Consider the following 17,088-nt stretch of genomic DNA (forward strand, 5'->3'; position numbering starts at 1 on the left):
AAACATTGCTCAGGTTTGATTATTGTTGGTTCATAAGCTGGCAAGAAGAGATCTATTCATGCTATTTTTACTGTTATAGAGGTGATGTACAGCGGGATCATAGTTACATGAATCAGGTATTGAGTTGTTTCCTTTTTTACAGTATCTTCTGTTCCCTCACTCTCTCCCAGGCCTTCTCCCCCATCTCTACCTACAAGTTGTATATTTCACTTCCATCAGTGTCCATTGAGCCCCACGGCTGCACTTTTTCACCCTCTTTCCCTCCAGTTCTGTGCTCTCCCCGCTCCTGAAGATATACATTTGAATACACTATATATAAAGACAGAATCCTCAAAAAATAAAAATTAAAAAGAGATCTCATTTCCATATCTTGGAGTTCACTTTGATATTTTTCGATATAATTTTATATAACTATGAAGAGGCACGAAGGGATTGTACCTTTGTGTTTCTCTCCTAAGAACATACTCTTTTGGTCTCACTGCATCTAGAATCTTGCATGTAGAATCTTGTATATCTCAGTGCATTTTAGATCTAACTTATGAATATCAGAGAAAACATGCACTGTTTTGTCTCTCTAAGCTTGGCTCACTTCACTTAATATGATTTGTTCTAGTTCCATCCATTTCCCTGCAAGTGACATTTTATTCTAATGGCTGGGTAAATGCCATTGTGTAAAAGTACCATATTATTTGTCTCCACTCATCTATTGTGGGGCATCTGGGCTGTCATCTATTGTGGGGCATCTGGGCTGTCATCTATTGTGGGGCATCTGGGCTGTCATCTATTGTGGGGCATCTGGGCTGTTTTCATATCTTGCTATCGTGAATAGTGTGGTAATGAACATGGATGTGCAGGTGTCTTCACCATATCCGTTCAGGGTAGATGTCTAGGAATGGTCTGGCAGGGTTTTGGGGAAAGTCTATGTTTAGTTTTATTGAGGAATCTCCTGACTGCTATCCAAAGTGGTGGTACTAGTTTACATTCCGACCAGCAGTGCAGTAGGGTTCCTTTTCCCCCACATCCCCACCAATATTTGTTGTTCAAATTCATGATGTTGGCCAATCTTTCTAGGGTAAGATGGACTCTCAGAGTTGATTTGATTTGCATTTATGACCAGGCATGATGAGCATTTTCTAATGTGTTTCTTTGCCATTCTTACCTTTTCTTCTGAGAAGTCTCTCCTTAGCTCACATGCCATTTAGTGATTAGGCTTGGGAAATTAGGCCTTTTTCTGTTTTATTGCTGGTAAAGATCTTCTCCAAGTCTGTTGGCTATCTTTCTAGTTTAGTAACTATGTCAGCTGTGCAGAAACTTTATTTTGATGTAGTCCCACCTGTCAAGTTTCTCTCCTATCTGTTGTGCCCTGGCCACTTTTCAAGAAGTTTCTACCTGTAAGTTCTAATGTTTCTTCCATTTTCTTTTGCAGTTGTTTTAAAGTTTTTGGTTTGAAGTTGAGGTCTTTGATCCACTTTGAATTGACATTAATGCATGGTGACAAACAGGGATCTACTTTTAGTTTTCTGCATATAGATACCCAGTTTTCCCAACACCAATTATTGAAAAGGCTGTTTTTTTCCCCCAGTCTTTGGCTCACTTATCATATATCAGATAACTGTATGTGTCTGGGCCTTCTAATTCTATTTATGGGTCTTCTAATTTGTTCCATTGATCGTCGGGTCTATTTTTGTGCCAATACCAAGCTGTTTTTGTTACAGCTCTGTAGTAGAGTTTGAGGTATGGTATTGTGATACTACCTAACTTGTGTTTTGTTTTTTTTTTGCCTAGGATTGCTTCAGCTATTCTAGGTCTTTTGTTGTTCCATGTGAATTTTTGGATTTTTTTTTATCTTGGTAAAGAATGTACTTGGGATTTTGAAGGGCATTGTCATGAATTTGTAGATCATTTTTGGCAGTAGGGCCATTTTCACAATATTAATTCTACCTATCTATGAACATGGATGATCTTTCATTTCCCGATGTCCTCTTCCTTTCTTCAGATTTTTATCGTTTTTGCTATGAGGATCTTCTAGGAGCTTGGGGATAGAGTTTTCGGGTCCTTTAGATGTAAGATCATGTTATCTGCAAATAGGAATAGTTTGATTCTTCTTTCCCTATGTGAATCCCTTTAATGACCTTTTCTTGCCTTATTGCTTTGGCTAGGAATTCCAGAGAGAATGGACATCCTTGCCTTGTTCTTGATTAGGGGAAATGATTTTAGTTTTTTACCATTCAGTATTTTAAGGAATGTTCCTTCTATTCCTACTTTCCCCAGAGCTTTTAATACTAATGGATGTTTTTTTGTCACAGGCTTTTTCTGTATCTATTCAGATGATCATGTGGTTCTTGTCTTTGGCTCTGTTGATGTGATGAATTACATTAATTGATTTGTGTATGTTAAACCTGACTTGCATCTGTGGGATGAAGCCTACTTGGTCAGAATGTATGATTTTTAAAAAAAATTTGTGGGGCTGGGAAGGTGGCTCAGTGGTAGAGGGCTTGCCTTGCATGCATGAGGCCCTGGGTTCAATTCCTCAGCACCACATAAGCAAAAAAAGAAAAAAGCCGGAAGTGGTGCTGTGGCTCAAGTGGTAGAACGCTAGCCTTGAGCTGAAGAGCAGAGGAACAGCTCCCAGGCCCAGAGTTCAGGCCCCACGACTGGACACCCCCCCAAAAAAATATTTTTGTTTCTGAACTCTGAACCTGGGACCTAGGACCCTGCATTAAGCAGGTTGGACTATCACTTGAGCCATACCTCCAGCTATGCTTCTGGATTCTGTTGGCTAGTATTTTATTGTAGAGCTTTGCAACTGTGTTCATCAAAGAAATTAGTCTGTAGTTCTTTTCCTTGATGGATCCTTACCTAGTTTTGGGATGAGTGTGATACAGGTTTCATAGAATGAGTTTAGAATTGCTCCTTCTATTTCCATCTCATGGAAAAGCTTGAGGGTATTTGTGTTAGTTCATCTTTAAAAGTCTTTACAATTCAGCAGTGAATAGCTATAGGCTGGGTCTTTTCCTTGCTGGAAGACTTCTACTTCCTCATTCTTCTTGTGTTAGTGGCCTATTTAACTGATTTGTATCTTCTTGGGTCAGCTTAGGCAGTTTATATGTCAATGGAAATCTGTTAATTTCTGCTAGATTTTCCTTCTTTTTTGAGTATAGATTTTTGAAAGTAGTCTTTTATAATCATTTGGATTTCTTCTTGGATGTTTGTTGTGATGTTTCCAGTCCCAGCTCTGATTTTATTGATTTGAATCTCATTTCTTCTTTGTCAATCTTGCTAGTGGCCTGTCAATTTTATTAATTTTTTTTCTAAGAACCAGCTTTTTGTTTCAGCATTGCTGATGTCCATGTTAACCATGCATTCAGCCTTAAGAATAATTTTTAAATTTAATCTTATTTTTTTAAATTGTGAAAATACCATACAGAAGGGTTACAATTACATGGGCAAGGTAATGAGTACATTTCTTATCAAGCATTGTTGCCTCTTCCTTTGTTTCCCCAAGAATAATTTCTGGAAACATTCATACCAGAAATTGTTTTTTATATGCCATGACTAAGAAAGAAATAATTTTTTGTCTGACCAAGTGGTCCTCTTTGAACTTTAGGGACTGATACTTATAAGGAAGAAGAAAGAAAAGATGCATTCTTGCCAATTAAAACATGAATATCAGGAAGATGTTGATGGGTGCTCCAGCCTGGTACATCCATAGCTCAGAAATCAGTGTGGTTTTACTATTATGAAATTTGTTTTCCCTAATCAATGTATCAAATATAAAATCTATGGAGTCAAAATGACATTAAACTGAACATTTCAGCTATCTCACTCTAGCAGTGTTACAGGGTAAAACTGAACAAAATGAGTAGGTGTTTTCTTAAACCCATTGCTTCTAAAAATTTAATGTGCCCACCAATCATCTGTAGCTCTTGCTAAAATGCAGATTCTACTTCAGCAGATGAACGAGTGGGCCTGAGATTCTGCATTTCTAATGAGCTCCCAATTGATCTCTATCAGCTACACTTTGAGCAGCCTTAATCTCTTACTACTTTAACCTTTATTGTCTTATTTAGGATCACAACTCTGGAGATAATAGTTACACCAGGTATCCTTAGGTGGAAAGCTGGGCATCTTCAAACAACACCATTGGGTCAGATGGCCTTTTCTATTCTTTGAGAGTAACACGAGAGTTCCTCTAAAAATAAGAAATATAAAGGTTTCAGATCTATTATTGTAAGAACTTATATATGACTTGATTTTTCTCTTCTGCATTCATCTTAGAGAACAGATAAAAATATGGATGCATAGAGATTTACTATAGCATAAGGATAAAAATTTAAAAAAATTAAGATTTCTACTCCACTTCTAAAACTTACTATTTTTATTTATTTATTTTGTGTGCTGGTACTGGGGCTTGAAGTCAGTGCCTGGGTGATGCCCCTTTGCTTCTTCACTCAAGGCTGGTGCTCTACCATTTGAGCCACAGCTCCACTTCCAGCTTTTTAGTAGTTAATTGGAGATAAGAGTCATGGACTTTCCTGCCCAGGCTGGCTTTATACCATGATCCTCAGATTTCAGCCTTCTGAGTTGCTGGGATTATAGGCATGAGTCACTGGTGCTGGCTCTAAGCATCATTTTTGCAAAACTATTTTAATTACTTAGAACATTGCTATGTCAACCTTAAGTCAACTTGTTATCTTCTAGAGTATGGTGGGAAGCAACATAGGTATGGAGTCAACTCTCCTCCATCTTTACTAAGAATCTAAAAGCATAATTTGCATTAAAGAACCCAAACAGGTAGGTTGTGAACAATATCCCTCTAATAGAAAATGAAGGATTTTGATTTATTCTAATGAAAATTTCACTGACTTTCATAAAACTCAAGAAAACTAGGCTCCTAAATACTGACATTTAATTTTACGTCCTATATTTCTTTTTTCAGCAATCCTTGACTACCATGTTAAGATATTATGCTGGCATCCAAAATGACCATATGGTAGTCTGAACCGTTGCCTTGGCACTTTCTTTGTCTAGGCACCAACTCAAAAGGTAAAGACATATTTTTTCCAAAGTTTTTGATGTATCAAAAGCACCCAGGCCAACTTCAGTAAGTGCCACTGGCTTAAGATGGAAAATTTGGACTTGAAAGAAGAACAATGACCCCAAAGGATTGAAAATACCACATATATAAAATCCCTGTTTATAATAACACCTTCTGTCTTCATCAGTGTTCACTGTTATAGGTTGCTAAGATACTTAAGTATTTCTCTGAAGTGACACATCAATGTTATCCTCTTACTCTATTTTATCAGAGTCCTTGAGGGCAAGTAATTTTCCATATAATTCTGATAATAATATAGAAGAAGAAATAATAGATTAGATAGTTACCATTTCCCTTCTTTTCTTTATTGCTCGTAGGGCTTGAACTCAGGGTCCAGGAGCTGTCCCTAAGTTCTTTTGCTCAAGGCTAGTGCTCTACCACTTTGGGCCACAGTGCCACTTCTGGTTTTCTGGTGGTTAAATGGAGATAGAGAGGCTCATGAACTTTCCTGCCTGGGCTGGCTTCAATATCTCAGCCACCTGAATAGCTGGGATTACAGGTGTGAATCACCAATGCCTGGTGGCCTTTTCTTATCCTTTTTGTGCTGGTCCGAGGCTTGAACTCGACCTGGATGCTGTCCCTAAGGTTTTTTTTTGTTTTGTTTTGTTTTTGGTCGGTTGTGGGGCTTGAACTCTGGCCTGGGCGCTGTCCCTCAGCTCTTCAGTTCAAGGCGAACACTCTACCACTTGAGCTACAGCGCCACTTCCGGTTTTCTGGTGGTTTATTGGAGATAGGAGCCTCACGGTCTCTCCTGCCCGGGCTGGCTTTGAACCGAGATCCTCAGATCTCAGCCTCCTGAGTAGCTAGGATTACAGGCGTGAGCCACCAGCGCCCGGCTTAAAAGGGTTTTTTTTGTTGTTGTTGTTTGGTTTGTTTTTTTAACTGTATTTTTTTTGTCTTTTCTTTTTTGGTACTGGGGATCGAACCCAGGACGTTGCACTTGCCAGGCAAGCGCTTTGCCACTGAGCTACATCCCAGCCCTGTCCCTAAGGTTTTTGTTTTTTTGTTTTGTTTTTTTCAAGGCCAGTGTTGTACCACTTGAGCCACAGCTTTACTTCCAGCTTTGTGTTGGAGATATGAATCTCACACTTTCCTACCTGAGCTGGCTTTGAATTTTGATCCTTAGATCTCAGCCTCTAGAGTAGCCAGGATTATAGGTGTGAGCCATTGGCACCCAGCTAAGTTACCATTTCCCAATCTCAGTGAAATACTAAAACTATCAACAAAAAAGTTTGAAAGGAAAATGAACATGGAAGGAGATCCAACTAATATCAAATAACTCCTGAGTTTACTAATCAATATCAACATTATCAAAAGCAGGGCAACCACATATTTGAGGCACAGTACACCTTATGATACTCATGTAATAAGAAATAACACTGCATATGAGATATTCTCACCTAAGAAAACCAAACCTGAATATGATTAGAAATATGATTAGAAAGAAAAAAATCAATTCACAGGAAAGCAGATAAAAGAACGTGTTAAATTAGGTACAGGAGGCAACCATCCAAAATTATTTCAGTAACACAATAATATTCAAAGGTAGTTGTTGGACCAGCAGTTTTGATATTATCCAGGAAAATGTTTGAAATGTGAATTCTCAGGTCCTATCATAGATGTATTGACTCCAAGTGTCTGGGGCCTTGCAAGCTGTTTTAAATTTTTTTTTGTTTAAAAAAAAGAGATCCTCCAAGCTGACTTGTTTTCATGGTTGGGTTTGATAACTATGGTTCTAAAAAATATTAATGGTATAGGAAATTATATATTTTTTTCTTTTTTCAACTGGTCCTAGAGCTTTAGCTCAGGGTCTGGGAGCTGTCCTTAAGCTTCTTTTAATAATGGTGCTCTACCACTTGAGCCACAATTTCAATTCCTGCTTTTTTGGTTGCTTCTTTGAGATAAGAGTCTCATAAACTTTCCTGCCTGGTTGGCTTTCAACTGTGATCTTCATACAAGCATGAGCTACTGGCGCCCAGTAGAAATTTTTATTTTAAAACAAGATAAGGGGCTGTATTCCTGTGGCTTATGCCTGTAATCCTAGCTGCTCCGGAGGCTGAGATCTGATGGGATCATAGTTCAAAGCCAACCTGGGAAGGAAAAGTTAGTGAGACTCTCATCTCCAATTAACCACCAGAAAACTGAAGGACAGGATTTGTGGCCCAAAGTGGGAGAATGCTAGCCTTGAATGAAAAAGCTCAGAGACAGTGTCCAGGCCCCAAGTTCAAGCTCCAAAGTCCAAGAGACTCTTATCTCCAATTAACCACCAAAAAGCCCGAAGTAGAGCTATAGCTCAAGTGGTAAAGCACTGTCCTTGAACACAAAAGCTCAGGGATAGGGGGCTGGGAAGGTGGCTCAGTGGTAGAGCACTTGCCTGCATGCATGAGACCTTGGGTTCAATTCCTCAGCACCACATAAGCCAAAAGAAAAAAGCTGGAAGTGGCGCTGTGGCTCAAGTGGTAGAGTGCTAGCCTTGAGCTGAAGAGCTAAGGGACAGCGCCCAGGCCCAGAGTTCAGGCCCCACAACCCGACTCCCACACCCCCCCAAAAAGCTCAGGGATAGTGCCTATGCCCTGAGTTCAAGCGCTAGGCCTGGCACAAGATAAATAAATAATAAATAAGGGGAAGGGGAATACTGTAGTACAGAATGAAAGACTTAAAAAATATAATAAAAAATCAAACCAAAGGCCATGTTAGATCATTACATTATGGACAAGCTGAAAAATTATTTTAACCCAATTTAACAACAATAACAGGAATCACTTGTATTGTGGCAAAGGAAACATTAAGTTTATAAAAATTTTTAATTAATAAGACATTAATAACTTCTTACAGAAACTAGAAAAGGGATATGAATTATGAATTGCTTTCCCTCATATTTATAGCTTTCTTTTGTTTATTTCCCACTATCTTTAAGCTCTTCAAACAGATCATAAACACAGCCATTATGAAGAATTAAAGCATTAGAAAATGTTACTTACATTATGCTTATGACAGAAATTAAGAGCCTGAAGTGTTTGCCATAATACACTTTTGATCACTCCATCAGCAACTCTGGTAGGAAAAATAAAAAAGGATATTAAAACTCCTGGGATAGGATTCCAGGAGCAAAGGTTGAGAACAGAAGTGAAATGAAAGGGGATTGTCATGGTGTATAAGCACAGCATAGAGGGGCTCCCAGATTCCTTTCTTCAAAATATTTCAAGGCCAGGTTTGAGGTGACCACCAGTAATGCCAGCACACAGGAAGGTGAGGCAGAATTGTGAGCTGAGCTAGGTACCAAGATCTTGTCTTATGACAAGGCCAAGTTCTCATGAGGAAAGGGAGAAAATGGCGCCGTGTGGCTCCTTGGAGGCCAGGAAGTGGGCGGTGCCTCATCTTCTGCGCAGGCGCTGCCATGGAGGGCAGAGATTAGGTCTGCGAAGTGGTCATTTCCTTACAATAAAAACTCATGAGTAGGGCTGGGAAGGTGGCTCAGTGGTAGAGCGCTTGCCTTGCATGCTCAAGGCCCTGGGTTCGATTCCTCAGCACCATATAAGCAAAAAGAAAAAAGCCGGAAGTGGCGCTGTGGCTCAAGTGGTAGAGCACTAGCCTTGAGCTGAAGAGCTGAGGGACAGCGCCCAGGCCCAGAGTTCAGGCCCCACGACCGGACCCAAAAAAAAAACAAAAACAAAAAAAAAACTCATGAGTAGCTAGGATTACGGGTGTGAGCCACTGGCGTCTGGCTAATGTTGTCTTTTTAATTACCTGTTTTTCTTTTTGCTTGCCTGCTGCTCTCTCTCTATTTAATTTGTAACCTTAATTTTAAATAAACACACTCATATTTAAAGTTATAAAAATATATCCATGAAGTGTCTGACACCTGCCTAGCCATCCATTTATCCTTTACAATTCTACCTCCTGCCTCTTTGAGGAACATTTTATGCAAAAAGGTACAAATACTAACATGTACATATATATTTTAGTGGCTGTGGAAGATATCATTTAATGGATGTATTATAACTTACTTAGATCCCACAATGAGTAGTCAGATTGAACCCATTGTTATTTAAGAAAAATTCTATTGAATGTTTTGTAATCACTCACTTATTGAAGTGACACAATTATCTTCTTCTATAAATTCTAGAAGTGGGATTTCAGGGATCAAGGGTACACATGGTACATTTTGATTCTGCAATGTTAATCTCAGCTAGACCTTAGACCTTGTTTTGCAGAGAAATAGGTAAACTTGAAAGAGGAGGTAAATGTGTGATAAATGCTCAAGCATGTGCTACACTTATTGTGCAATAGTATAAGTGGGTATGTTTACTGCCAAAGAGAGGCCAGGGGAAATAAAGGCCTGTGGAAGGGGCAAACTGTGAGCTTCTTGTGTCTGGCAGAATCATTAGTCTGTGTAGAAAACATTGCAAAAGTATAATTGGCAGGTGTGATTTCCATGGGGAACAGAGAGGATCTGGGAACTTCTGTCTGGGAGTATTCTACTTTATGTAATTGTCCCTGTAAATTACAGTAACTGCATCCCCTTGACCTTTTCTGTTGGTCTTTCCATTACATCACTGCTGCCATGATGCCTTCGCAGTTCCATCCTGCCAAACTCCCCTCTCCTGGGAAGGGTGGACTCATTTACACTCCCACCAAACATCTGTGCAGATGTCCCTATCTCCTTATCATCTTGCCAACTTTTGGTTTTGCCAATGTTATGTTTGCCAATCTGAGGTTAAAATAAAAAAAAGATAGTTCAGTTTTTATTTACCTTTCATTAAGTTTAATGACTTTTTGAATAATTTTCACGATTAGTGGATACCTCATTTCTTCTGTGTATTTACATTTCATACTCATATTTTGAATTGGTTAGTTTACTAATTTACAAAGACTCTATGTATATTAGTCTGCTATATATGCTGCAAATATTTTTCTGAGTGTTTGTCTTTCAAATGTGGAGTTATTTACATTATTTTCAAAAATCTGTAAGCATTCTTTAATTTAAAAATCTCTGTAATACTCCAACCATATCCACCACTCAGACTTAATGGTACTTCAAACTATTTAGAATCTGTACTTTGTATCTGGTTTTATTGAATCAGGAGACACCTATGCATAACTCAGTTATAGCATCTCTATGTATGACTAAAGTATATTCGCAGAAGCCAATGTAGTCCTTATTTTGGATGATAATTAACTATGTCATGCCCTTGGCACCAGGCATCAGGAAGCAACTCTTGGATTCTACTTCTTCTAATAATTAATATTGTGAAAGTATCTAATTCTCAGTATTAAAGTCTTTCCTGGGGCTGGGAGGGTGGCTCAAGTGGTAGAGCGCTAGCCTTAAGCTGAAGAGCTGAGGGACAGTGCCCAGGCCCAGAGTTCAGGCCCCATGACCGGACCCCCCCCCAAAAAAAAAGTCTTTCCCATTTGAAATGTCTATTTCTTCACTGAATTTGAATATAACTTTACCCCTCTCCTCTTTGACCAAGTGTCAAACTTCAGAAAACATTGCTTAAATTTTTTTTATAAGAAGCAGAAAGAATATAGCCATTTTGAGCACTATGAAACAGACCACCAGAGTTCAAATCCTAACTATTAATGTAGGAACAGGATGCTGGGCAGGAACTATAAGATTACAGGTGGCAGAGAACTGGGCAGCAAGGCAGGGGCTTGAGTTCAGAAATGGCCAGAACCTTGCATTATAAAATTAATAACATGGACTTACACAGTGTTAATATGACTGGAGAATCTGCTGTGGGAGAGAACGTGTGAAGGATTCTCACTGGAATGCAAGCCTCTGTTTAGTTAGCTCTGATTATAAAGGCAGACTCTGTCATTGTCTACACAACATCTATATAAAATAATAATTGTGAAAAAATACCAGCAGTTTTATTGCCAATGAACTTCAACTATGCTGCAAACTGGCTCATGCCTATAATCCTAGCTAATCAGGAGACTAAGAGCCAAGGATGTCACTTCAAAGCCAGCCCAATTAACCATCAAAAAGCTGGAACTGGAGGCATGGATCAAGTGGTAGAGCATCAGCTGTAAGCAAAAAGGGCTGAGTTCATCCACTATATACTGGCACACACCAAAAAGGTGAACTATAAATTGATTAATCATGTGTGTGTGCCAGTACTGGGGCTTGAACTCAGGGCCTCACATTCTTCCTTAGATTTTTCACTCAAGTTGCCACTCTCTACCACACAGCCCCACTTCTGGGTTTTTTGGTGGTTAGTTGGGGATAAGAATCCCTCAGATTTGTCTCCCAGGCTGGTTTCAAACCTTCATCCTCAGATCTCAGCCTCCTGAGTCGCTAGGATGAGCCATCAGCACCCAAATAATTAACCATTTTAGTTGTTTTTTAATATCTGACTTAAAAATTTAAAAATAATATATGTGCATTCACTAGAAGATTGTTGAGTATCCCAGGTAAATTTTCAATTGCACTTCACATTCTACTATTAGCTTATCCTTTCATCACAGCATTTTGTGAACATTTTTCCCAACGATATTATCTGTCCTCCTACAGCGTTCATTCTACCTGGCTAGATGCAGTTTCTCATGTATAACAAAATACATGTTGCCAATATTTTGCTTTGCAGTGCTAGGGGCCAAGTCTAGGACCTCCTGCATGCTAGGCTACATATACCCTGCTTTCCTCATGTTCTTCTTCTTTATTATTATTATTATTTTTTGCCAGTTCTGGGCTTGAATTCAGGGCCTGGGTACAGTCCCTGGGCTTTTTTTTGCTCAAGGCTAGTGCTCTATCACTTGAACCACAGTTCCACTTTCAGCTTTTTTGGTGGTTAATTGGGGGATGAGTCTTACCACTCTTTCTACCTGGGCTGACTTTGAACCACAATTCTCAGTAGCTAGGATTAGAAGTGTGAGCCATTCTGACTGGCTACTTTCTTCTTTTTTGAGATAGGCTCTTATTATACAGTCTAGGTTGGCCTCAAACTCATTATCTTCCCACCTCTACTTCCCAAGTACTTGGAACAAACCAGGATTGATTCCTTACTATTGGACAATTAGGTAAGTCCCATTTTTTTCTGTTGTGACAATCTGTTGTGACAATTTTTGCTTCTATCTGAATATTTTCTAGATATTCCTCTAAATAGATTTTTTTGGTCAAAATATATAGTTTTTAAATATTCATATTTCTGGCCAAATTATCTACCTAATTACATTATTTCTAGCTGCAAATGAGACCTGATTACCTGACTGTTGACATATTGAGTATATTGGTTTTTGATGAATCTTTGCCAACTTTGAAAGGTTTGATATGGTGCCTAATTTAAATATTTTTAAAAATTTCTTTGACTTATAGGGAGAATATATTAGTCATTTTAATTGCACATTTTAAAAATAAGTTGCTTTTATATAACTACTAGAATGTAAAGTTTTAAACGTCTAGCTTTTTTTTGTTGTTGGTTTGTGGGGCTTCTACTCAGGGCCTGGGCCCTGTCCCTGAGCTCTTTTGCTCAAGGCTAGTCCTCTACCACTTAAAGACACAGCTCTGCTTCTGGGTTTTGAGTGGTTAATTGGAGATAAGAGTCTCACAGGGACTTTTCTGCATGGGCTGGCTTCAAACTGGGATCCTCAAATCTCAGCCTTCTGAGTAGCAAGGATTACAGGTGTGAGCTACCGGTGGCTCCACATTTTGTATGTTTTGTTTATAGCTTTCATCCTTACATCTAGCTGGGTACACACTATGCACCCACTAAATCCTTTTGAATGAATATATTTTCTAATTGGGAATTAATAGTTTCTAAAATTTGATTTATAATATCTACATGAATAGACCTTGAATCTGATTAATTCTGATAGTTTACTCACTTTATGATGTTTGCTTGAGATAAGGTCTTGCTATGTAGGCAGACCAAGACAACCCCCCTAGATAATCACATATAACTGACCTCACAAAATGCACAGTGCTTTGCATTACAGTACGTTTGTCCTCTTGGCTGAGTTCCCTCTAGGTTAATATCTGATGCCCTCTGAACAGTTTCTATCTGCAGCTGGAGAGGGCTGGCTGGAGGCATCTGGGTAGAAGGGGAACTATGGATGGGTTTGAAATCTGCCACAGCTGATTCCACAAAGAAGGAAAGAGAATTGGCCATATAAAACTTCAGTTTCTGAATTACTTACCCATTTGGGTTCCTTTCCAGCTCATTTAAAAGCGTGTGATCACAGTATTCAAACACTAAATGCATTTTCTTTTTTCTCCTAAATACCTCAATGAGGTTCACAAGGTTTGGGTGTTTTAATTGCTGCAAAGGAATTGAAATCCCAAGTTTAGTAATATGATTAATGTTTCCTTAGACCCTTTCCATTTGAAGAAAATACGGCCTTCTCAATCCATATGCATGTGTATGTACTAGTCCTGAGGCTTGAACTCAGGGTCTGGGTGCTTCCTTGATTCTTTTTGCTCAAGGCTAGTGCTCTACCACTGAGCACTTCCAGCTTTTTCTAAGTAGTTTATTAGAGATAAGAGTTTCATGTACTTTTCTGCCTGGGCTGGCTTCAAACTACTATCCTCAGATCTCAGCCTCTTGAGTAGCTAGGATTACAGAGTAAACCACGTGAGCCTGGCTTGAGTTAGAATTTTATTATAGTTCCTCATAAGATAGCCATAGACACTCCAGGTTGGAAGAAATTTAGCATATTGCCTACTGTCTATAATTGAAAGTAAATGAACTGCTTTCCCTTTGGTGATAGCAAATAAAGTACGTAAGTCAAAATGTGAGCACTAGTTGGACACTGTTGGCTCATGCCTGTAATCCTAGCTACTCAGGAGGTTGAGATCGAAAGATAGTGGTTCAAAGCCAATCCATGACACTCTAATCTCCAATTGCCCACCAAAAAAGCCAAAAATGAAGCTGTGGCTCCAGTAACAAGAATGCCATCCCATAGCAAAAAACGAGGGACAGTTCCCAGGCCCTAAATTCAATCCCTAGTACCACCACCACCCACCACCACCACCACACACACACACACACACACACACTCACACTCGCACGCACACAACTCTGCACATAATATGGAAAATAAATATCCAAGTCAGAACCTAAATAAAAAGTTGAAGAAATGGAATTTTAACTAAAGGATTATAAAAAAAATCATAAAAATCTACTTAGCTTCTATAGAGACGTAGATTTAATGTAACTGCCAACTGGACTTAAGCTCAGCTTGGATTCTAGTGTTGGTTCTTAGCAATATTAGACCCTAGTACCAGTACTGTGGCTTGAATTGTAGGCCTTGTGCTCACACTTGGCTTTCTCTGCTTAAGGCTAGAGTTCTACTACTAAACTATGCTGGTTAATTGGAGATGGAGGCTCCTGGGCAAATGCTTAGATTGGCTCCAAATAGAGATCCTCAGATTTCAGTCATCTAAGTATCTAGACTTACAGGTGTGAGTCACAGGTGCCCAGCTAGACCCCACTCTTACATTTCAACACTGCCCATTTGGATGTAACAGGGATGCTATAATGAGATTGTCCTGTACAAACCAGGATATATGATCATTCCTATTTATAGCTCATTTTCTTTGTTGTTCTCCCAGAATAGTTGACAAAGCAGCTTGCTAAGCCCATTTACTCAGAAAGATATGAGAGATTAGTATTTTTATATAGTAGGAACTCAATATATAGTTATAGGTCCCATATCCAACAGAGTCTAGGTACACAGAAGACTTCACACTGCGTGACTGTGACAAAAAAGAAAAAAAAAACAAAAAATTACCCTACAACCACGAGCCTGCTGTTCAACAGTTTGGAAAAGGAGAATTGATTCCATATGGGAAAATGTATCTAGCCGTGAACCGGTGGCTCACGCCTGTAATCCTACTTTAGAGGCTGAGATCTGAGGATTACAGTTCAAAGCCAGCTTGGGTAGGAAAGTCCATGAGCCTCTTATCTCAATTAACCAGAGTGCTAACCTTGAGTGAAAAAGCTTAGGTATAGCACCCAGGTCCTGATAACCCAGGCCCCATAACTGACAACAAAACAAAACAAAACAAAAAGACCCAAAATGTTCAGAGCTCCCAAACAAATTGCTTCCGAAGTACCTCAACGTCTGAAAGAGCAAAAGGTCAAAGAAGAGCAGATGAGTCAGTTGTTTTGTGTTTTGGCACAAACACAGAACAGAAAGGAAGGAAGGGATTCAGAGATACTACACAGCTCAATCAATGTCCATGTTTAACCTGGTCAAATCTCTGGCTAGGTCAGAACTTTATACCTGCTTTGCAAATAGAGCTCACTTAGTCTAGACACAGTGACTTGCCTAAAGTAAAGATAGTGTGGCGAGGAGACAAAATCACAAAGCAGGTGACGTGAGGAGGGGAAAGTCCATTTATCATAGAAAGAATGTGTTCTGGGCTTGCATGGTACAATGTGCTAAAAGCAGGAGAGTACATTATGAGAGACCAAGCAGAGTTCATACTCAAATCGGAAAAGTTGTAACTCACAAGCGCCCATTTGAGCAATCACTTTACTATGGAGGGAGAGAGGAAAAAATGAAAACATAACTTTATTAGAAAACAATACTTCTCTCCCCCACGGTATAACCCCTGTTTTCACTATATTTGATGTAGTTATAATTTGTGGAGGGGAAGGTGGACCCATTGCAACAACGAGATGTACAAGACGTTATGTCGAAAATCGAACTTTACAACTTTGGCATGGGGGTGGGGAGGGAGAGGTGGGGAGTAGGGGCGAGATGGGAAGGGATGGTAAGGGAAAACAAAGGAGGAGGCAACAAAGCTTGATAAGAAATGTACTCGTTACCTTGCCCCTCTGTATGGTATTTTCACAATAAAAAAATTATCACTGTACCCTAACAAAAAAAGAAAGAAAAGAAAACAATACTGCTTGGTGCAGACACGCCCTGCAGCTTAGACCAGTGACAGATGACAGTGCTGGGTGGCTCACTACTGCCCTCTGCTGACTAACAGATATGAATTAAGTTTATCATGAGGGATGTGCTGAAAACTGTGTGTCAAATTATATTCTAAACAAAATGTTATAATGTATTGATGGGGAAACTTGCTTCAGATGATACTTGAAAAAGAGAAAAAACATACAATTATTATCCCATTTAGAAACCATGTTTCTGAGGTTTTCTAAAAATAGAAAACACAATTCAAATGTGAAGACTGAGCCAGGCACTATAGCTCACGCTTGTAGCTAAGAGGCTGAGATCGGGAGAAAAGTTTAAGGCCAGCCTGGGCAGAGAAGTCTGTGAGATTCTACCTAGAAAATAGCCAGCAAAAAGCTGTGATGATGGGTAGCTCAAGTGGTAGAGTGCCTGCCAAGCAAGCAAGTGGAGCAAATATGAGTTCAACACCCAGTACCAATTCAAAAAACAATAAAAAGGGGAAGGTTGGCTTGAAATCACATGGTCATGTTAGCCCATGTGTGGTCCACCCACCTGCAGCTTCTCTACTTTCTGGGAAATGGAGAGTCTCAGGGCCAACACCAGACCCAACCCACCTCCAAACTGCATTTCAACAAGATCCCCAAGGGATTCCAATACATGCTGGTGTTGGAGAAACACCGATCTAGGCTTTATCACCCTAAAATGGCCAGATTTTTAAGCTAGGAAAAAAAATGCATTGGTGGCTCATAAATCTTAAGAGTAATTCTCTCTCAGTAACAACAACAACAACAACAACAAAAGACTTTATGTGAAAATATTTCTGTGCCCGGGGCGATATTAAGTGCATCTAAGAACCATCAAAGAATCTAAGGGAAGTTCAGGCTGGAATGAACCAATGCCTATGCATGGATGGGGCATGGCTGCTGCCCTGATTCCTTTGGTGTTGGGAAAGTTTTTTTGTTTTTCTTTGTTTTTGCCAGACCTGGGGCTTGAGCTCTGGGCCTGGGCATTGTCCCTGAACCTCTTTGTGCTCAAGGCTAGCACTCTACCACTTAAACCACAGTGTCACTTGTTTTTTGTTTTTTGAGTAGTTTATTGGAGATAAGAGTCTCAAGAACTTTTCT

The 17,088-nt window shown here is 39.4% G+C and overlaps 1 protein-coding gene across 1 annotated transcript in view; it reads right to left on the minus strand.

The window, feature by feature from the left end:
• The window catches only part of Cdkl4 (cyclin-dependent kinase-like 4), a 34,302-nt gene extending 17,711 nt beyond the window's left edge, over positions 1-16,591 (minus strand). Inside the window, exons 1-3 of the mRNA XM_013017899.1 lie at positions 16,517-16,591; positions 13,238-13,359; positions 8,080-8,152 (exon numbers count right to left, since the gene is read on the minus strand). Of these exons, the coding sequence (XP_012873353.1) occupies positions 8,080-8,152; positions 13,238-13,359; positions 16,517-16,591 (270 nt within the window). The remainder of the gene's footprint in view (positions 1-8,079; positions 8,153-13,237; positions 13,360-16,516) is intronic.
• Between the last annotated feature and the right edge of the window lie 497 nt (positions 16,592-17,088).

The sequence above is a fragment of the Dipodomys ordii genome, unplaced genomic scaffold (assembly GCF_000151885.1).
Source record: "Dipodomys ordii isolate 6190 unplaced genomic scaffold, Dord_2.0 Scaffold37, whole genome shotgun sequence".
NCBI lineage: Eukaryota > Metazoa > Chordata > Mammalia > Rodentia > Heteromyidae > Dipodomys > Dipodomys ordii.